The 21511-nt window shown below is 36.4% G+C and overlaps 6 protein-coding genes across 13 annotated transcripts; 3 read left to right on the top strand and 3 right to left on the bottom strand.

The window, feature by feature from the left end:
• The first annotated feature begins 104 nt into the window (after positions 1-104).
• On the top strand, positions 105-669 carry LOC123316467 (ragulator complex protein LAMTOR2-A). The gene is made up of 2 exons (XM_044902549.1): positions 105-211; positions 265-669. Exons 1-2 carry the CDS (start codon positions 144-146, stop codon positions 572-574), a joined length of 378 nt encoding a protein of 125 aa, XP_044758484.1. The 5' UTR covers positions 105-143; the 3' UTR covers positions 575-669.
• Positions 667-2072, bottom strand: LOC123316466 (BTB/POZ domain-containing protein KCTD5). The gene is made up of 4 exons (XM_044902547.1): positions 1841-2072; positions 1522-1779; positions 1267-1466; positions 667-1205 (listed from the first exon to the last, which is right to left on the bottom strand). The coding sequence occupies exons 1-3, from the start codon at positions 2039-2041 to the stop codon at positions 1275-1277; spliced, it is 651 nt and encodes a 216-aa protein (XP_044758482.1). The 5' UTR covers positions 2042-2072; the 3' UTR covers positions 667-1205; positions 1267-1274.
• A 247-nt stretch (positions 2073-2319) lies between these two features.
• LOC123316464 lies at positions 2320-12708 on the top strand. Of its 5 annotated transcripts, none has more exons than XM_044902542.1 (6): positions 2320-2464; positions 9420-9532; positions 11067-11527; positions 11581-11746; positions 11801-12099; positions 12305-12708. In XM_044902542.1, the coding sequence occupies exons 2-6, from the start codon at positions 9458-9460 to the stop codon at positions 12423-12425; spliced, it is 1122 nt and encodes a 373-aa protein (XP_044758477.1). In that variant the 5' UTR covers positions 2320-2464; positions 9420-9457; the 3' UTR covers positions 12426-12708. The 5 variants fall into 5 exon arrangements, with proteins under 5 accessions (XP_044758477.1, XP_044758479.1, XP_044758481.1 ...); XM_044902544.1 differs by having other exon boundaries at positions 2362-2508; XM_044902546.1 differs by lacking the exon at positions 2320-2464 and adding an exon at positions 4899-5030.
• Positions 2470-6456, bottom strand: LOC123316463 (alpha-(1,3)-fucosyltransferase 7-like). 2 transcript variants are annotated; one of them, XM_044902541.1, is made up of 5 exons: positions 6249-6456; positions 4045-4223; positions 3837-3979; positions 3145-3609; positions 2470-3088 (listed from the first exon to the last, which is right to left on the bottom strand). In XM_044902541.1, exons 1-5 carry the CDS (start codon positions 6274-6276, stop codon positions 2641-2643), a joined length of 1263 nt encoding a protein of 420 aa, XP_044758476.1. In that variant the 5' UTR covers positions 6277-6456; the 3' UTR covers positions 2470-2640. The 2 variants fall into 2 exon arrangements, with proteins under 2 accessions (XP_044758476.1, XP_044758475.1); XM_044902540.1 differs by lacking the exon at positions 6249-6456 and adding an exon at positions 4633-4767.
• A 551-nt stretch (positions 12709-13259) lies between the features above and the next one.
• LOC123317279 (DCN1-like protein 3) lies at positions 13260-15593 on the bottom strand. 3 transcript variants are annotated; one of them, XM_044903720.1, is made up of 5 exons: positions 15503-15593; positions 15286-15343; positions 14946-15098; positions 14560-14882; positions 13260-14446 (listed from the first exon to the last, which is right to left on the bottom strand). In XM_044903720.1, exons 3-5 carry the CDS (start codon positions 15016-15018, stop codon positions 13886-13888), a joined length of 957 nt encoding a protein of 318 aa, XP_044759655.1. In that variant the 5' UTR covers positions 15019-15098; positions 15286-15343; positions 15503-15593; the 3' UTR covers positions 13260-13885. The 3 variants fall into 3 exon arrangements, with proteins under 3 accessions (XP_044759655.1, XP_044759652.1, XP_044759653.1); XM_044903717.1 differs by having other exon boundaries at positions 15286-15582; XM_044903718.1 differs by lacking the exon at positions 15286-15343 and having other exon boundaries at positions 15362-15582.
• A 258-nt stretch (positions 15594-15851) lies between these two features.
• LOC123317203 (6-phosphofructo-2-kinase/fructose-2,6-bisphosphatase-like) lies at positions 15852-21262 on the top strand. Its single transcript, XM_044903614.1, has 7 exons — positions 15852-16339; positions 18154-18300; positions 19229-19527; positions 19638-19904; positions 20123-20341; positions 20400-20678; positions 20845-21262. The coding sequence occupies exons 1-7, from the start codon at positions 16291-16293 to the stop codon at positions 21025-21027; spliced, it is 1443 nt and encodes a 480-aa protein (XP_044759549.1). The 5' UTR covers positions 15852-16290; the 3' UTR covers positions 21028-21262.
• Positions 21263-21511: the final 249 nt, after the last annotated feature.

The following is a 21511-nucleotide window of genomic DNA, read 5'->3' as shown; positions in this document are numbered from 1 at the left end:
CAAACGTCAGTAGTAGGTTAGTCAGCCTGTAGTTCATTCACCTCATTGATTTATTTTTGTTAAATTTCTCAAGCAGTAGTATTTTGGGTTATATCATAGACAATCTCTATGGGTTATATTATCAGCTTTGAATATTAATAAAAATGTTAAAACCTAAAGCACTAATTGAGGTGCTTAGTCAAGCCAACACAGGTGGTGTAGAAATAACATTGTAGGTTGCATTTGATTCATGATTGCAGGCAATAAAAAAACCTTATTTTATAGATTACTTAATCTTGAGGGTACCCTTTTAGCTTATAGCGGTTATGGAGACAAAGATGTACAAGTCACAGCCGCTATAGCTAGCAATATATGGTCTACATATGAAAAAAATGGGAGGAACGCATTCAGAGAAAATCACCCAGAATTAATTCTAATGGAATGTGCAGAAGGCAGGGTTGCTATAACACAAGTTGCTAATTTACTCTTATGCCTATATGCAAAGAATAATGTTGGATTTGGAATGCTGAAACAAAAGGCAGAGGCCTTAGTTGATTACTTAGATGGACCTCTGAAAAAAATTGCAACAGCTTAATTATTCCTTGTACTAATTATTTTGTATATAAGATGTAATACAGGTTTACCTGAAATTTTATTATATCAAAAATTTCCGTGTAAACAAACATATTATTGCACGCATTTTTATTTATTTACAAAACATACAAGATAATTTTTTTTCTAAAACAATGTTTTATTGACAATCCGTAAAAAATAAATGTATATTAGGTGAATATCAAAAAACATTGAACACTTCAATGGAAGTTGGAAATTATTGATAAATATCGGATCTACATTGAATAACATATTACTACATATGAAATATTGTCGAAAATATCATCGTTTTCAAGTTTGATTACTTAATGAGAAGATACTAGAAATAAATACTAAAAGATATTCTAATAGAAATACAATATCAAAAAATTTCAATTGAAAACATTCACTTTTAATCGAGTATAACATGAAATTCAGGAAATTTCTAGAAAATGTAGAACATCGAATGAAATATCGGAAGTAGAGTAGTAGAATGTACATTTACAAAATCACGCATCTAATTTCACAAATATATCCTTTCTTGTCTCAATTCATGAGTATGAAACGATTTTGTTTTCTTCATTTCAGAGACAAAGAAGTCGTTATAGTGGTGTGAGTCTTGTAAAGTTCATCATCTGAAAATAATAATAAAAGTAAAATCAACTGATACTGAATTCAAGATCTATTATATGTTACCTTTAATGTTACATTCTAGAACCTTTTTGCTGGAGAACTTTGGCCTTATCTGTATGTTCTACATTGCTATTTTCACGTGCTCCATACTCCCTACTCACAACACATAAAAATTCAGCATGTTCTTCTGCACCATAATTATATTGTGATCCAATATTTACCAGTTGCTCAAACTTCCAGCCATCTGATAATGTGGAAACCATCTGCAAACAAATTCTGTGAAGCTACCTAGACATATTTCATTTATATATATATTACTTGTGTGAGTTCATCTTCATGACACTGCAACACTCTGTAGACATGTTTTTGACTGTCTTTAGGCGTTCTATTATCCCTGTCGCCTATTTTTTCTTTAATCAAACTAATCAACTCAGCAATGTTATAGAATTCAGCCTCTTCCAAAACTCCTTCTTCGGCAAGACCTTTGTTGATGATCAATTTTCCATGCCGTAAATAGTTCAATATAGGAGAAAAATAGTTAGGATCTCTGTCTATTAAATAGGCACCAGTATCATCCTGAAAATAGTGATCAGTTTTTGAATCTATAGAGGATAAAATAATTTTTTATCGATGTTACCTTGTCAGACTTGAGATCGCTATCCTTTTGAATCAAACGATACAAAAATGAATTTGGATCTCTGGCAAGAGTGGTTTTTGTAGTTAAAAAATATGTTCCTCCTACATTTAGTCTAACCCATTGTTGATTTGGATTTGGAAATTGTTCTTTGTTGTTGTGTGTGTAAACTTTCTCCATTTTTTTGAGAGGAATATTAGACATAAACCACAGATGACGAGATGACACAACGTCTACTACGGACCACAGAATACTCTTACTTGACACTTAAAAAATATTAGTATTCTGTGGTAAGAACCATAGAGTTTTTACTCTATGGTCAGTACAAAAAGGTGAATTTTCATGTGAAATAAAATTGTTCGATAATAGAAAATTAACATTAAATATAGATCGAATATAAGTGTACATAATTCAGTTTCATATTCGATTATGATTCTGTATGAGACTATATTTTCTGTGGTATTTTATTTGAAAGATGGACGTTTCTCTATGGATGTTCGGGATTTTCTGTGATCTGTAGTTTTCTGTTTTATTTGTTGGCATGTTTTGTTTTGTAAAATAATTAAATTAGTTTTAGTTTCGTTTTCGTGCGTTATTATCAGTTGAGAATGTTGGAAAAGAAAAAATGTGAGTGCTTGGATATTATTTAACGACGTAATTTCGTTTCTTTGGTAAATAAGTTGTAATTTTACAATACTGGTAAAGATATATAAAATTAGGATACTAACATTCACAGACTCAATAATATATAAATATATGGAAACATTTGGGATTTGGAGCAACAGAACTAACAATTTGGCCCCTCATACGTCACTACAATCTCTGTTTTCGCTCCAAAAATCCTCCAACTTATCATAAACCTTCAAAGTTCTATTATTGAAATTTAAAGCTTCACAAATTCTGCATAAATGGTAAGATTTACTCTTGAAGTATCCGTGTTCGTTAACCACCTCGTAGTTTTTTTTCCATTGAAAATAATCCATGAATTTCCCTGTTTCATTGAGGGATAGGATCATACGAGCCAGATCACTTGGACTTGCATAGTCGTCTACATGGAGGAAAGAATTTGGTGGCAGTAGTTTTTCATATGTTTTCTTATTGTATCCCATCACTACAGGAATTGAGTTTTTGTGGTAGCCATTCCAGAACACTTTTTCAGTTATGTATTCCCTGCAATCAGAGTTCTCGAAGGAGAGATAGAACAAGTATTTGTTGATAGCTGGGCAATCGCTTTTGAAATGTCCTGGACATCTGTTTGGGAAAGGAGCTGTTAGTTAGGCTTTCAATAAGAAGAATGATCTACTTACGCCGTCTTATTGCCACAACCTCCGTAAACATCCACAGGTATGGTCATGTTCAATTTTTTCACGTACTGCCAGCGATGGTTCTTGCCGCCGCAGTTTGAGCCTAGGATGGTCACCAGCTTGTCCCTTCTTTTTTCAAACAGCTCCTCCGTCTCGAACCCTACGGTCGTTGCCAGTTTTCTGGTTCTGCCATAAGGTACCGGTATGTCGGAGTCCATTCTGTATGACATGGACCAGTTGAATTTTCCATTGAAGAGTTGGATCTTCAGCTTTGAGCCAAGAAAGGTGTGGTGAGGGCTCTCGTCGGTCAGGAAGGTCCAGATCTGGTCTTTTTTGTGTTCCGAGGGCAGATCTTCGAGGCCTTTAGTCCTGTGAAGGTGGAAGACCACAAGATCTGCTTTGTGAAGGTCACGATCATCAAAGGAGAACTTGCAGTTATTGACTGAGCAGTCTTGTAAGGGGTTGTGTCTGAAAAATAGAAATTAAAAATTAAAACCAAATTTTAAATATATGTGAGAGGTTCCTCTTTCTGTTTCAGCAAACTTTGTGAAGGGGTTGGGTTTTTCTTGTGTGCTTATTAAGCTTTTATCGTCTGGTTAGTAGTCCAGATTAGTTTTCATGATCTTCAACTTGAATTACCTTTGAAAAAGTGATTCATTCCTTGAAATCCACGAAGTATTATTATCAGAACTTACTTCTCTTTAGTGTAGAAGTTCAAATGTCTGTTCGTGACGTATTTTCCATATTTCCAGAATAGAACCTGAAATTGTCGGTCCTTCTGAGGCGGTCGCTCTTCTTCCAAGTACAATATGCGACCAAGCACTGACAATCGACTTTTCTGAAATTTTAAATTGATCCTCATCAATCCTCATAAATCAATCTACAAAGTTTTTTCTTTCCCACCTCTTTGTCAGATAGATTCCTCCAGCTCCCGTCATATTTCTTGAATTTGAGGGTTTCTTTCACGACTATATTTTCAAACGCTTCTTGTTCCTTCTCCAAGAAAAGAAAACACAAAAAAAGCAGCGACAGTAATATAAAACAGAATTTTTTGGAGCTCAAGAGTAGTGTGAAGGTTCTTCCTGAAAAAATAAGAAAATTTCATTTTTGTGGTCCCGCATATATATTTTTTATTTGTACTGCGTAGATGATCGAATAAATTGTTGTATTTTTATACGATTTAATGCATGCATATTTGAATAATAAGGAACCTATTGAAAGTGAAACTGGTTGAACGATAGGTATTATTGGGGTTAATGTATGGACACCTTTGGAAATAACTATATCGTTTTTCTATGTAGCTCGTGAAAGTTTGCATAGAATTAAATTGAATGTTTATTCATTGACCTTGTTTCTGTGGGGAGACGAAGCGGATAAGGAGATGCATACACAATTTTTTCCTTTCCGAATTTGTGGTTAAGATTACTTCATAGAATTTGGATTATCGGACCAACTACGATAAGCTGTTGCGATACTCTATGCTTATCTTACCTTTTTTAAAATCAGTATTCTTGTAAACACTATCATTTTTCGACATTATAATATTGGCAAGTCGTTCACTTTACCGAACAACATGATCGAACTGAATAAATGATAACGAATTATTGAATTGTTGTAGACGCTTTACGACCAACTCTGGTCGCGTAGATCGATGCTCCTATCGAATCATCGAATTCTCGTAAAAAACCACAGATGCACCAAAAGCGTCGACGGTCGATGATTGAGCAATGCAATCGAGATATTTTCACTTTTTTCGCGGAATATAGAAAATTACCGCAGGAGCGATTGCTCTGTTGTCCGATTTTTGAATGAGCGATAAGCCGGTAATTCGCGTGCTGCAGCAACATGGTTGTCCGTGGCGCAACGGTAGAAATCGCTTCGTAAGTTGCGTAAGTTTTGCATTTTTTTCAATGGCGTGCGTCGCTTTATTGCCAATTGGTTTCATTAATTGGGATAGTTGATTCGCTTCGTAGTCGTAGACCATTTCTTTTTCATGAGATATTTCCAGCACCAAGAGAAATTATTCGTGGAACCTACCCTCTTTCAATCTGACGAGTCGATAGTGAAGCCATTATACGATACGATAACTATTTGAAATTTTCTACCTAATTCTTTCTGACACCTACGCCCCTGTCGTTTATTTTGAATGAACAAATCATTCAGGTGAACTAACATCGAGGTTGTATCAACAATCAAGCGCATAGAAGACCTTGGCCACTTTTTTAAAACGAGCTAACGCAGCTGTTTCATTAGAAGGCTTTGGCGCTAACGACAATGCTGCAATTATCAGTCTTTTTTCATTGGGCAAGAGATTTCCTTTACTTTTTTCTACTACAAACCTTTTGAACTTCACATCAGTTGTTCACACTTGCAACATTCAAGTGATTTCTGATTTTTTGTTCCCAAGACTCCCTAGGGACATTTGACGTCATTAAGACTCCCTTTTTTGTGTGTGAATCGATCTCAGTCATTCTAAATTGATTTACAACCACTTAAGTTTTTATTTATGGCTGCGAAAGGGGATTAAGACACGTGTTCGTGACTTGGGGCGGGTAGACATCATTGAGTTGGGGTCTCAGAACAATAAAAGCACCCTAGGTTCAACTTGGGGTGAAAAACTTATTGTTAGAAGGATTACGATGAAATTGTGAATGAATATTTATGATTCAATTACGTCACTATAAATAATTAAGTAGGGGAGAGTTCCTTTGAATCGGACGGCCCATGAACCGGACGCTACAGTTTTCTACTACACTCGATGGTAATTTAGCACCCTTTACGTAAATCCCGTTTTTGCAACAAGGCGCGATCCACAGGGTCGGCCATTTTCCAAGAGATATTGATCGATGTTGCAAAAATAGGATTTACGTAAAGGGTGCTAAATTACCATCGAGTGTAGTAGAAAACTGTAGCGTCCGGTTCATGGGCCGTCCGATTCAAAGGAACTCTCCCCTAATGAAAAAAACTGTACTCCATAAACATAGAGACTATGTCTCTATGCTGTACGCATAGAATTTTTGTTTGAAAATATTGGTTGGGCCGTCATAAAAAATGATACGATTAAATTCTCTGCTCTTGATGTGGATTATGAAGTGTTGCCAACTCACCTCTCAAAATCAATAGTTTGAATACCATTTCTCAAAACATACAAACATACGAACGATATAACACTATCATCGGGCAAATATGCACACCTTTCCGCATATTGTCACACTTTTATTCATAGATATTTTGAATATTAAACCATTGCCGAATCGGAATATCGATATCCTTCTACAGTCACGATGTTTGTCCGAATGTTATTACGTATCGATCTGAAGAGGATTCCGATAACGTTCAGGTTTTTGCTTGATAAAAATATACCTGGGGTGATGACTCAAGTTGTTCCTATATCATTGAAAACGTAGAACGGGTACAGCGATGAAACTAAGGTGAAGATGGTAATTTGTGGATCTAATGATTCATTCAAATCCCTATGAGAGGAAAAAGTGCAATATTGACCTTCGATGTTATAGCTTTATCATGATCAGTGTAATGTTTTGAAGGATTTTTTGGCGATATTCTGAAAATGAACAATTTTTTCATGGATCACTCCTTAGGAATGTGTTTAGAATTTTTTTTCTATGGGAGCTCTCTTCTTCTTTCACGACTCTGTATGTTGTTATGGTCTCAAACGAGGTTTTTTACCCAGTCTCATCATAGACTATCATAGAGATTTAGGTATATGATCATAGAGAAATAACTCTATGGTTGAATAAATTGTGGTTTCAAATTTTTTTCTATGCATCTTCGACATGGATGGTTATCTATGGTTGACTTGACTTGACAATTGTATTCTGTAATTCTATGGTGAAATATGAAATTTATTACCCGAATATCAATATATTCGACATGGGGATTACATATATTTATCCATTACTTGAAAGCCTACCGCTACAGCTTCTGGTATGGAGAATTCAAAACTTTTTTTGGGCCCAATTTCATTCACGTAAACGGCCTAGAGACGATCTTCTCTAGATTGTTGATTGTCGGAACGCTGGCTAATTACAGGCCACTCACATTATGTTACAAAAAATCTTCAAATGTTATTCGCTTATATAGAAAGGTTGTTTAACTAGATCTAAAATTATTCATATTCGGAAAGGAACAACCTTGGAAAACTATTATTGGTAAATTGAATGTTATAAAAACTGAGATGGGTTCTAACAATTATTATAGTCTTGAGTTGAGATTTTTTGTTGCAGCTCCTCATTGATGATGATTTAAATGTGAATGCAGTGTCTTATTAAGTCTCTTCTGATTATTATCATTTCAAAAGGTTATCTGCCTTGTTCAGATCATTCTTGTTAATCTTGGATCAATGTCCTGTTTATCAACTTATTATAACGCAATTATCGAGTTTTTGGAGAGACAAATTATCTTGGAAAAACTGTTCTTTCGCAGATTTGTTCAATGTGCTTAGCATGTACGTTGTCGATTATTTTCTTTTCTTACTACAAAATGACAATTGTTATTTGATATGAATATATTTCTATGGCCGTTCTTGATGAAATTTATCTCTATGATTGTAAGGTTCCGTTCCGAAATGTCGCTTTCACGTGAACTAGGAGCGAAAAGAGTACTAAATTCGTGTGTAATCAAAGATGTGAGGTAAACATGACCAGTTTATGAAACACCTATCTCGTTACGGGCATAACGAAAGTGCGTGTCTGAACCAACGACTTGAGGAGTTCTTTATTCTTAGGTCCGAGGCAGCTGAAGCTGGTTTGAAATAAGATTTAAGATAATTTGGTGAGACGGAGATCACGCTAAGGGCGAGACAAAGAAAGACGTACCTTGTTAGCATGAATTATAGACTCAGTGTCGTACCGGGTTTTGTCGAAGAAAAAAGTATGGATCAAGCTTGTGATTTCCATTTTGAACTATTTCTAGCACTGAGTGATTAAGAGGTTATTAATTCTGTCTGAAATTTTGCAGTGTTGATTTGGTTCAGTTCGCTCCACTCACAGCAAGTGTATATCTGATATCTTTATATTTAGGTAGCTAGTTCATTATGTAACGAGTGGTCGATAGGGTGTGGAATTTGAAACTTTTGAATACTTTGCTTGAACTTTCTACTCTTCAATTTGGTTATGTTAGATTTTCACATTAGAGGATATCTATGGTTGACAAGTTCACAGATTTTCAATCTAGGAACATAGACTAAATGAACAGCTGATCTATGGTTGGTCTATGCGTTCGGACACAAAACATCAAATTTGACAATTCCTAAGTCTACCTGACGATGAATTATCTGAAAGTTGATTCCCTTCAGATCTTATTCGTGCGACGCCTATGGCCCGACCAGATGGACCTTCGTCCAAACCAAAAGGAAAAAGGCTCGCCTGAAACACGGGAGGCTGGGCATTCGGTTAGTCAACCGATTCGTCCCTTCTATGTTCGACGTGAATTCCGCAGCCACCTACGACCGTACGTATTCGGAAGAAAAATTATCAACGCCGGCGCCTCAATTAACCAGACTGTTATCCAGTGCCGAATAATATAATGTTACGAGCTTATTAACATTGTTGCGAAAAATTCGTTTTATATGAAACGCGTCCTGGAATATTCGGTTCTCTCCAATGAAAATGCCGTGAATTCTTTTCGGTGATTTGAGTGGCACACTGAGGATATTGGAACGCGCCCGGGGGGCACAGAATGTCGGCGACATAGATTTTGATTAACGAATTATCATCGGCTGGATGGACCGTGTTCGAGTTTCTGTGGATGTTTGCTCGCGGTTTGTTGTGATTCAGGAAGTTAATGTGAGGAGTTGTTCCACGCGCTGTTTGGAGTTCGTTGCGCTCTCGATGAGGATTCCAGAGATTTTTTGACTACTCGAAATAGGTACGGGATGGTTTTGAAACGATCTTTATGGACTCGCTTGGGTATGCAAGAAGTTACTTTCTTTTGATATGAGATCTCTTGTTTCATTAGCGTGATGAACAGATAAAAATGTTTTTGTACGAATTCGTTTCTTTATATGATATAATCTTAGGATTTTAGGAGATGGCAATTTTCATATTCTATGATAATGAGTAACAATATAACTGTCAAAAAGGACAATTTGATTATGTTCCAACCACTGCATTGCATTTTTATATGGTTCAATTAACTCTTTATTGCTCTGTAGGCTTCGTGTCAATAGATTTTAAGTGGGATCTTCTTCTGCGAATAAAATGAGTTTTAAACCATTGTCATAACTCCGAATTTTTTGTTGATCATATCATATTTTTCAGGGTTCATGAGATGTTATTGAGATACCTTCCAAATCCTAATGTCTCAAAGGGTGCCATCACGCAACAGAGCACCCTCTATAGGCCTCCATCAAGATAGCAATTTCTATCATCAGGTTTGTTCTTTTCAGTAAATTTTTAACATTTTTTTTAACTAATTTTTTATTGTAACTCATCAACCAAAATTAAAGAAGGAAACTAATTAAATCTTGCTACATTTTCCTGTATCATTAATTTCGTGAGAATTCTTAAATTAGCATGTACCGAAATCTATTCTCAGCGTTCATAATCAACTAATGGAAAATTTATCGGTTTGTTTCCAACAACTGGTTATTAGTACGCCATGTAAAACGAAATTATCTAGGTCGGGTAATCAACTTTTAGTTAACTGTCGTGTTTTCCTACTTATGAGTCTTGAGGAAACATTTATATATCAATGTTTTCTCGAAATTCCGAAACTGCGGTATTTATAGAACACCAGATTATTATGTGGCCTTCGGGAAGCAATGTGGTTTTGCACATATAATTTGTGTGAATCAGAATCACTGATGACTAGTTATTGCTGATGTCTCTCTTTTAGTTTCCATCGGTGTGAAATAATCAGCAGATAATACCAATCGATATCAAGGACGCTCGTTCCATTATTGTTTACGACCTGACGCAGCGTAAAAAGCAAATAATAAATAACTTATACAACGGGCCGAACAAAGCGCTTCTTGTGCCAGGTTAACAGTCACGTCCACCGTTGGAATCTGTGATCAAAAGGTCCAGGACCTTCTCGGCTGCAAGTTTTTCTTTGATTAACCATAAATTATACGTTGATACTCTGTGGATTAAGCTAAGTCTCTGTGTTCCCCGCCATAGATAGGGAAAATTCATAGAAATGAGATATCGAGAATCTATGCGAAAAATTTGATCGAACACAGAATAGTATGAACCATTGAGAAGTAAAGGGCATTCGAACGAATGGATTTCACATAGAAAATTCTTTATTTTCTAAACCGAGGACCTTTTGTCACGCTTTTTAACGTCTTTCGCTTTTGTGAAGAGGTGAGATTTTGTGCGCCCCAGGCGTTGCCTTCTTTGTATTTGTAAACTAGCATTCAGTTACGGTCACTTTAAATTCAAAGGACGAAATCCAATCCGTTGCACAGGTTCTTCCCTTTTGTTTCGTCGGGGCCGTATATACCTGCCTTCCTACGGTAGGTTCAGAAATTCCCAGTATTTATGTGCGGATTAGGGCGAAATCGCGGTGAAGTTATTCACCGAGGAAGCAAGATTTGCATTTTCTGAGGAATTAAGAAGTTTTTGAAAGGAAACGAATCCCTTTCGTCGTCATTTTCGAATAGTGAGAGAAACATGAAAGAACATTACGCCCAGCAATGGTAGTTCGTATTTTTCCTTTGGCGTCCTTACAGTTCCAAAATGGTACGTAGTTTTTTGATTTAGAGAGAGGAATTCTGTTAATTCGATGATCATATTGAACATAGAACAGTATAAGTTGGAATTCGCTGTCAGATTTAATGTCACTTTGACGGAAGTGAAGTTGGCACCGATCATAGAGCTACATCGAATCATAGAGCGAAGAGTATTGTTTTCATTACTATTTTCTCCCAATTATTAGTTTCACATCTTAAACCTTGATTGCAGGACTCGAACGTGCCTCATCCATCCAACAACAAATATGTGCACCATTACCACCACACCTCTTCCTCCTCCCATCACCACCAGAACAACGTTCGGCTGTACAGGAACAGCTATTCGAACACAGGTGGCGCCACCACCGGTGTGGACACGGGTCTGAGCGACGACACGGACGTCTACTACGAGTACTACAACGACGCGCCCCATTATCAGAACCACCATGGCGACAGGATGGGGTTTTCAGAGGACAGCGGTTCGGTCAGGCTGCCCCTGTACGAATCAGAGGACGGTTCAGCCTCCAGGAATAATCCTGGTTATGGCGACAGGGGATCGCAGAACAGGAGATCGCAGCTATACAGAGACAGGTCGAGCACGAGCAGCAACACGGCTACTAGGGACTTGAGGAGGGTTTATCCGAACGCCGAGGAGAACTCCTGGGGTAGGATGTATCAGGAAGTGCCGTCGCCGTAAGTTGATTGAAGTGTTGTGGTATGAAACGTCGTTACAATTTTTTTGATAGGGAGATAGTGCCCCATGAGCAGAGCCCACAGTTGAGAACTGTACCCGTGCCGTCTGGTTACCACAGACCCCAAAGCCCGTCCAGCTCCGCGATTGGCAGTACTGTAGTTGACGGATGCGGCGGGAAATGTCAAACGTGCGAAAACGTCTGCTATTTTTTCCTCCAGGTCTGTGCTCCACCCTTCTTTTCGTATTTCCCCTATAATCTTCCATTCTTGCAGTTGGTGTTCACGATGGGCATCCTCATAGGCGTCTCCCTGTGCATAGCCGGCACCGTCCTGCGTAAATCTGCCGCCAAAAATTTGCAGGTGCTGGTTTACATAGGAGCACTCGTTTCTATGGTCAGCGCGCTGTTGCTGTGCATCCAGTGTAACGCTAGGAAGAACGCCAAGAACAGGAAGAAGGCGTTGTGGAACGCCAAGAGAGCTCCGATACCGATGGAGACCCTGAATGTACAAGGCGGCGCCGTTGTGCCCCAACAGCAACCGCTGGTGGTCGTTCAGGATAACAGGACCCAAAGGTAAGACTGGTCTGCCAATTTTCGAATATGTTCCAAACCGAACGTGCCTAGATGACCATAGAAAATTGACACTTTTGACGTCTACCAAATGTCAGTTTGACGTTGTCAAAAGTAAGGGGTGGGTAGTAGCGATTATGCAAATCGGCGATCATAGATATTTTATTCAGTTCTCTCATTCTTTATTATATTGGAAATATCTTTGCAGAGTTGTTCAATTACCTCAGGGACCAATAAATGCTCATAGATTTAGGAATTTTGAAGTGTCTCCGGACAGTAGTTTGGAGGAACAAGGAATACCATGGTGGAGAAGGAAAGAAATGAACTGACGATGAAAGACGGTTCAAGTGATAAAGTCACCTGGAAATTTGAAGGTGGAGTTGACTGAATTTAACAATATTGATATTATTAACGTAGTCGGAGCAGTTTTTGCAATATTTTTGTACAGAACCAGATGCTCTCAGTTTTGTGAATTACATCAGATTTTGTATATAAAGAGTGTATTTTATGAAAATGTAAACAATTTTTGCTACCTCAAAGTTTGTATATCTAGTCTAGTTCTCCTTGTATATTTTTTGTATATAAAATTGTGATAGTAAAGCTTAAAATTTGTGGAATTATTTTTTTAGCAGGCCTTCTCTTACTTCAAATCAATATTATTTTACAGAACACCGGACTGAGGTAAAATTTTTCAAATTCAGTTGAACGCTTGTTGAACTAAAAAAACTTTAAATACAAATATTTTATTGGTATTAGAAGTTCATGATCACATTATAGTAGATAAAAAATAAATTAAGATAAATCATAATAATAAATAAAAATCTATACACATCTACATTTCCATCTGTTTCAGCCGAGGAATAGTTTTATAAATTTTCATTTAATCCAAAACGAAAGGCGCCGTTACCTGAGTAAAATTCAAGTCGAAATTAAAAAAAAAAGATTCAGTTGTCGACATTCTCAGACTATTTACAACAAGAGAAAAATAAAAGTTTCACAGTGAAGAGAGAATATCCCAAAACAATAAATCTCTTGATGCTTTTCGACAGAATTTTAATATTGCACAAGTGATTTTTGATTGCATGTAGCTTTTCTAGCGTTCGTGAAATACGTGAAAAATTTCTATGAAAGCTCGGAGGGTTTTTATCGTTTTTTACTTATCGAACTAAGTCTAAGGGCGAAATTTTCCCTGAGAAATTGCCGCATTTTGAGATATTCGCTCAGTATATCTTTTAACATTTGAAAGTAAACATTTATTTTAGATATAACATCGTTTACCACAGTAAAAAAATAACAGGAAACATATTTAAATTTTTATCTAGAAGTTCTTGATTGCGTAACAGGGTATCATTGTTTTGTTTTGGAAGTATTTCAAGGGTAATACTTGAAAAAGAAAATAAAAAAAATTATTCATTCAGAATTCAACGTCCGATATCTCAAAAACATTGTCATCCAAATAAAATATTCCAAAAATAACGCTTATTTTACACCCTGTATATTTCTGTCTTGATTTAATATAACAACAAAGTGAAATGATTATTTTGAATATTATATTTAGAATTTTATTTATTTGTGGTTGTTCTTCCCCAAGAAAATTTATTATAAAATTTGTTTCGATTATGATTTTTTTACCGAATGTGTTCAAAAAACAATCATCATAGAAATTACGTATTTATATATGCCGGTTTTATAACTTCAACCCCTGATATAATTCCAACTCACAAACCACACCCAGTTAACATCACCGATAACACAAAATAGGCGAAAAATCACGATGCACATCGAAAGTTCAGTCGTTTACGTTGAAATCTTCCCGGAGTATGCCCCCGAGTTCTTTGTTGTCCTTTGCAATGTTCTGATTCATCTTGTCGTTCTCATACTCGACAAAATCGTCAAAAAGGCTCGGCCACGCCTCGGTGTCGTCGTACGAGCTCAGTTCTTCCCCAATCGTCTCACTGAAATTCAAGAACATGTTCCAGGTATCTCTCGGTATACCTCGGACGATATTCTGATGCATCTCCAAGAATTCCAGCCAACGCTTGAGGATCGGAGGTTCCTTCCTGGAAAACACAAGTTGCCACAAAACCACAGCCATGTCAGTCGGTAGGATTCTTTGTCCCGCTGCCGTATCCAGTCCGAACTTGAAGGTAAAACGATAGAGATCTTTAAACAGTTCCGAACTACGATCCACCTCTTGCACTATCTCCGGCAGGCGATTCTGTATCGATTTTATGGAGTCGGACCTGATGGATTTGAGGCCCGTCACAAACTCCTCTCTGGTGAATCGGCACATCTGCTCCGCATTCAATTTCCATGCTAACACTAGAATTTTATAGTCTTCAGGGGGTATCTGAAATAGAAGTTCTAACTGAAACACTACCACCAATATATCATGAAAAATTCGACTTTCCAAACATTCGACCTAAATTAAACTTTTAAAAGCACAAAACTACAATTTCTCACCTGTAAATCTTTACACAACTGTTCAATTCCTTCAGCCAAGATAGAATCTTCATTTTCATCTTTGTATGTGTTGAAGAGAGCATTCAGTTTAGTTTCTGATGCCTGTTTGCTGTCCGATAGTCCCATTATGGGTGCAGATTTTGAGTGTGGCTTTCTACTTTGCAGTGGGTAAAATCTTCCAACAACTGAAGCAGGAGAGTCTCCCGAAATTGGAGATACAGGAGTTAAACTAAGATGATTTCCGTTACTTATTATAGTCTGATCTGGTGGAGCAGAAGCTGGTATGTGACTTGGGGCAGCATATAATCTCACTTCTGGCATATCTGTAATAAAGAAGTCCATTTTAGTCTTCAACTAATTCTTCAAACACTCAAGTCCACACTTACCCTCCTTATGGCAGTTTGGTATGTCTTGGGGCGCAGCGGGAGGCTCCTTGAAGCAGGTGAGGCAATTGCCCATTTGTGGGATACCCTAAACGTATTCGGTTACGTTTCTTAGGGAAAACTAATAGCATTTCCAAGATTCCTTTATATTTCAATCTGAAACAATCAAGAATTATGAGAACTCGTAAAATTCAAATTAAATAACGATCAGTTTCAAATAAAAGATTATGCTGATGGAAAAATGAGAAAGTTGCAATGGTGATCATGCATAATAATTGATGTTAATAGAAATAAGACAGAAGCTATAGAAGTGCATGAAGGATTGATACTACGAATAACTTACATCAAATTTAATTCTGGCGTTAATTAGTCTCTTATCTCTTCTTACTTCTCATACGAATCTAAAAAAAAATACATACTTTTGACACCTTACAGCGATAGATTTTCAGCTGCTCCTTCATATTCAACTCCATACATAATGGCACTTTTAGATTATTTCAAACAGCCGAAATTTTTTAGTTCCCTAAATTAAAATAATTAAGTTACTTGCATTTATATACCCGTATTCAAGTGATTTTGATGGTTTTTGCTTGGAGCATTTCCTTGTTTTCATTGGACTTGACAGGACAGGTTTATTTTTCACAGATGACAACTACAACCATAGATGAATATTGCATTTAATAATCTATGATTACAACGGATACATAGACAAATTCATTCTTTTTTTCCGATCATCTGAATTTTAAAAGCGAAAAGCATTGCTCAAAAGATGGAAATTATTTTTTTCTTATTCAAATATTAGATATAGATTAAAAATAAATTAATGAAAATGAACTATTAGAGAGTTCTTGTTTGGCCCAATTTATATGTCATTTGTCAATTGTAAATGTCAGATTATATTTGTTTTTATTATTGTCCAGCTTATAAAACAGCTTTTGCCGTATTTATTTCATATTTAGTTCGAATGTCGAAGAGAAGTCATTGATTACGTATAATAATTGGAAAGTGATTTACTGTTGTATTCATAAACAGCGTATAATTCATATTTGTGAATATTTAAATGTCCATTGATTCGGTCATCAATTCCACAAGCCGTGCACTATTTTAAATGCATTATTTGAAGAATTTTCTTCAAAACTTCAGAACTTAATTTTTCGTATCGACTAAGTTTTTAAATCTATAAATCTGGCTACTGAAGTGAGATACCGTATTGGTATGCGATTGGTGCTGAAAACTTTCATAATCTATACCAGTTCTGATCATTTCTCAGAAGACGAGTCTCATTTTTCCGTTTAGTTACAAATATATTTCCAATAACGTTAACAAAGCTTAACAGCCTCCTACTCGAATGTCCTTGTCCAAGAATATAGAAGAGATCGACATGCAGCCTGAAAAACGTAAGTTCTGAAGTATTGTTGATATTTGTGTGCTTCCTGAATCTACTTTTATTGCTCCTATAGGTGTTTATTCATTATTAATGTACGTATTGTTTCGTTACCTAAATAAAAAATATCCTCCGACTCTGATAAGAACAAATAACTCGTTTTTTTCCATTTGAATCTGGGTTAATCTATAAAAGTTTTTGGCTCATTTATTGATGGTTCAAAGTATCAAACTGGCATGAAATATGTGCCAAAGTAGGTTGTAGGAAAAATCGATCAGGTCATGTATATTTAGAGAAAAATGCTAAATCTTATTAGATCAACGTAGTTTGTATATTTGCCTTCGACTCTTTCTCAAATCACTGAATAAATTATTGCTATGGTATTAAAAATAATAAGAACTGCATTCAGATGCTTCAACTTCAATTTTACAGTGTTCGTTTGTCTACCGCCTCCATGGTCTATCTAAATTTATATTAGGCATCTTAGCGAATCTCTCGGCTCGAAATAGAGATAATCGTCAGTTTCTCAGTCCAAAGTTCATCCAACATTTCGCGGAATTCGACTAATATAGCCAAAATATGCACGGTCACGAAAAAATGCAAGATCCTTTCTCTTCGAGCTTGTTCACACTCGGTAAAATAAGGATAAGTTGTTCAAGAAAGATTGTTTACATTCTGATCGTCTTTCCAGTACATATCAATTCGAACGTACTTTTATTATTCCCTTTTTGGTGGTGAAAAGGAGGTTCTCTTGGAAATAATAAACTGAGTCGTAGTTTCAAAATAAACCTTCAATTTTTAACGACTTTATTCGATGCATTTGAAAAAACAGAAAAAGAAGCACAGAAATTCCGACCTTGTCCAAAATTTATATTTCCTTCCGCAGTGGGTCTATGTTCCAAGAACTGTGTCAATTTCTATGCAATAACGGCCGAATGATAAACATAGAATACGAAAATGCAAAGCGTTTGTTAAAGAATTAGTTATTTTCTATGGTTATCGCCATAAAACCATTAGATCATAGAGTAACAACCCAGTAAGAAATAATAATGACCATAGACTTATAGTCTCTATGTCTATGGTAATGACAAAGAGTTGTTACTCTTTGGTAATGATGAACCAAAGAATTACTATTTGATTATGGAGGGTACAGGGTACTCTCCATACTCTGATAAAATAGTTATCTCGAATCCGTTTAGAATTTATCTGTGTTTCTGGAAATCAAATTTCGAAATCCCTCAGGTCAATAAGACGATTTCTTGTGTTCATGACCTAATAACTCTGCAAATCGTTGAATGAATAACAAATACCTTATTCTGTAATGATTCAAAGTCCAAACGATATCATTGAAGAAAAATCAAGAGTGACTGATTGTTCCGATGAATTTCAGTGAAAACGAATGTTCGAAACATTTTTTCCCAATTAAAATAATTGTCGATGTTGAGAAAGATGCATTGAATATCAAATATCATCATAAAATACGCTATTAGTCAATTATTATTTTTGTCTAGTACGCATTGAGAGCCTGTTGTTGTAAGATTGTGGAAAATATTGAAGGTTCAGTAAGATTTTTCCTCACCAGAATTCTGTGCCTGTTTCTTGTTTTGATCGATTATTTTATATGAATTCCGAAACTGCTTCAGTCTAGTTGTCAATACATGATAAGATAATGATTGAATAAAATATAGATATGAGATTTAAAATTTATCAGTTCCTCCGAAGAATCTCATTTTATTATGATTCGATGATAATATTTGCTCGACATGAGTCAGGGCCGTAATTTCAAATTGAAAAGTAGCGAACATGAACGAATATTTTTGGATGCAGGTGGAACACAGAAAACATACAGGAAGCCTTTGTTAAGGCAATTCTCCCCTCTTATGGTCGCCATGGTAGGTCTACCTGGAAGAGGGAAGAGTATTCTGGCGAAAAGATTGGAAAGGTACATGAATTATACTGGAGACATCACGAAGGGTGAGTAAAATAGGACCTCCATATTTTTCTTCTTATTGAAGTGGTAACACTGCTTCATTACAAAATTCTATGATTCTTTGAACGCTCAAATTTACGCGCCAAAAGTTGAAAATGGTGAACGAATCATCTCAATTATTAATTTTCAATATGTTGTTGGCATTATTTATCCTTTCACGATACTCGTTTCATTTTTATCACCGCACTTTAAACAGGTTTTGAGCCTCGCCTTTCTGGTGACAGGTTGCCTTTTTATCTCAACGGCACCACTCGACTGACTTTCATGTTCAGTTAGTTTTCTTGCAGTATTTCCAATTCCGTATTCTCATTACTCTTATCCAACCAGCTTATCCACTTGAGCAGAAACCGGTGTAGTAATCTCCCATAGACGAAGATATTTATAATTCGTTTATGGTTAATGAAATGTTAAAATACTCGACACTTTTACGCAACTTCCTTTGTTGCCAAGTTAATTCATGGGAATAATCATTTTCCAGAGTTTGATATTGAAGTTCACGAACTCATAATAAATTAATTGGAATACATTATATCATAATATGTGCCCGATGCAATCTGTCATTGTTTCCAAGATTTACGTTCGTATTATGTGGAACTGCGGTCGATTTGTTTTGATGTATTCAACTGCATCAATCTGAGGTTGAATGATTTTTCTGATGAGATTATTGACAATGAATATTTTCATTTGTTATCAATTATTGTTGTTTTGATCCATTCGCTCAATTATCGAAAAATGATGCAGTTAGTAGTGACACAGAAGACTCTAACTACAGGGTGTTTTGTGGTATGTGATATGAGCATAGAAAAATAATAATGGCTCTATGGATATGAGGAATTTAAAAAAATAAATAAATTTTTTGCATAGGTGAAGAATGTATGTGGTATTCACATTATCATTTTATTAATTCACTAGTGTACGACATAAGCGAGTATAGAAGAAAGCACATGGAGAAATACGCCTCCCATGAAATGTTCAAGGCTGACAACTTGCCTGCGTGGCGTATACGCATCCAGAGTTTTCGAGAAGCTCTCGAAGATGCTGCGGCTTGGCTAAGCGAACCAGGCAACAAGGTGGCCATTCTGGACGGACCAAACGTTTCCAGATCCCAGAGAGAAGAGATCTATGATCTCGTATACACTCAGCTAGGATTCCGGGTTATGTTCATCGAGTGCGTCTGCGAGGATCCGATGATGCTCGAGAGAAATTTCAAGGTTGGTACCAATGGCATCATAGAAAATTATTACTTTATGGTTGAGATGTATTCTGTGTTCTTATCACAGAGTGTATAGACTTCTTTTTCATAATTTTTGGTCTTGATTAGGAGATTCTAATATATAGTGTTGACTATCGGGGGATGGCTACCGAAGAAGCTCTCAAGGACCTGTCTTTGAAAATGGCTCATTATAAGGCTCAATATGTTTCGCCTTCGTTGGGCAGCGAGTGGGAGTTGCCATGTCCCGTTGTGAAAGTGCTGGACGGTGGAGAAGGCGGTGTGATTGCCCATGGGGTGAATGGTGTCAAGGAGAGTAAAATCTTGGCCTACATATCGACACCTAGGCCATTTCAGCAAACTCTGTACTTCTCGAGGGTAAGCAAGTGCGAGTTTTATCTTTGATTATGTCATTCATAGAAATAATTGGTTGTCCTCATAAAGTATGTGTTCTGTGGTTGTCGTTCGTTAGCCATCGTGTGAACGCACCTTTAGCGAAAAATTTGCTGTTTCTCACGTAGCTCATTGCACGAGACAATAAGGATGATTGAAACGTTGTTTTGATCCTCCTTAACAACAAGTGTTTCCACTTACAGCACGGAGAAAGTGAATATAACGTAATTGGCAAAATAGGTGGTAACGCTTCCCTATCTCCTCGTGGACAGAAGTACGCGGAAGCTTTGGCAAAACATATCAAAGCCCTGAATTTACCGTCTTTACAAGTTTGGACATCGACCCTTGAAAGGACTAAAGCTACCAGTGCTGGCATCAAGGCCCCGCAGCTCCATCTATCGGAATTGGATGAAATATACTCGGTAGGTCGTTGTTTGTAATCCTCATGTCCATATAGCTGAATGTTTTTTCTAAGTATAGGGAGAATGTGAGAGCCTGACGTACGAGGAACTCCAAGATCTCTTTCCCAAGGAGTTGGCTCTGAGGGATCATGAGAAACTCAAGTACCGTTACCCTCAAGGGGAATCTTATTTAGATGTGATGAGAAGGTTGGTTCCTGTACTCATGCAATTAGAGACTGAGAGTAATGTTCTGGTGGTTTCTCATCAAGCTGTGCTCAGGTGCATCCTAGCCTATTTTCTTGAGACTCCACTTGAAGAGGTACCGTATATGCATGTGCCACTCCACACTATAATAAAGGTGAGTTGAAGTAAACCAAGAAACCAACCTGCCTTTCAAAATTCACAGATTTTCAAAATTTCAAACTTCAAATTTAACATAACCTCAATTTGAATGTCGGTCATCTGTCACAGATGACAATGAGAAATGAAAAATGAATTATATTAAATTCCATCTCTCATTTCAGGTTACCCTTTGGGGTTATAATTACAACATAGAGACTATCAAAATGCCTATAGACTGTGTCGATACAAACAGATCAAAACCCATAAACTGTTCATTGAACCGAACAGCTGAGGATGCCTTGAAAACTGTTCCAGTACATTTTGATAACGTGGATGAATTGATCCATACCTTGGAGGCTATATAGTGTCGAACATTAGGGTGTAATCTCCAAGTTTAAAATGATAATATAACCAGATTCAAACTAAAAATCAAGGAGTTTTTATTGATTTTCTATACTCTTCTGATTTCAGTTGCATGTCTTATATTTGCCCTAGGTTTTATTTCATTAGAGTTGATTTCCTGAGTTTATCTATGGAATGTAATTCATTAAGTTAGTTACTAGTTGAAGGTGCTAGCTAGAATTCAGAAATAGCTTTAGTTATATTTTTGAATATACCTAAACTTGTTTGACAGCATTGAAGTATTATTGTGATCATCTATTATATTAGTTTATAATGTGTGTATGAATGTTAAGAAATAAACATTTTTTTCTATTGAATTATTATTTGCCTAGTCAGCTTTTACGAAATTCATTTCCTCAAAAATTAGAACATTTGTGAGAAGGTATCATTTTGATTCCTTCGTCTATCCAATTGCAATCTATGGTGGAACCAAAGATTTACTCCGTG

This window comes from Coccinella septempunctata, chromosome 7, assembly GCF_907165205.1.
Source record: "Coccinella septempunctata chromosome 7, icCocSept1.1, whole genome shotgun sequence".
NCBI classification, from domain to species: Eukaryota; Metazoa; Arthropoda; class Insecta; order Coleoptera; family Coccinellidae; genus Coccinella; species Coccinella septempunctata.
This window is presented reverse-complemented; position numbering and strand designations above follow the sequence as displayed.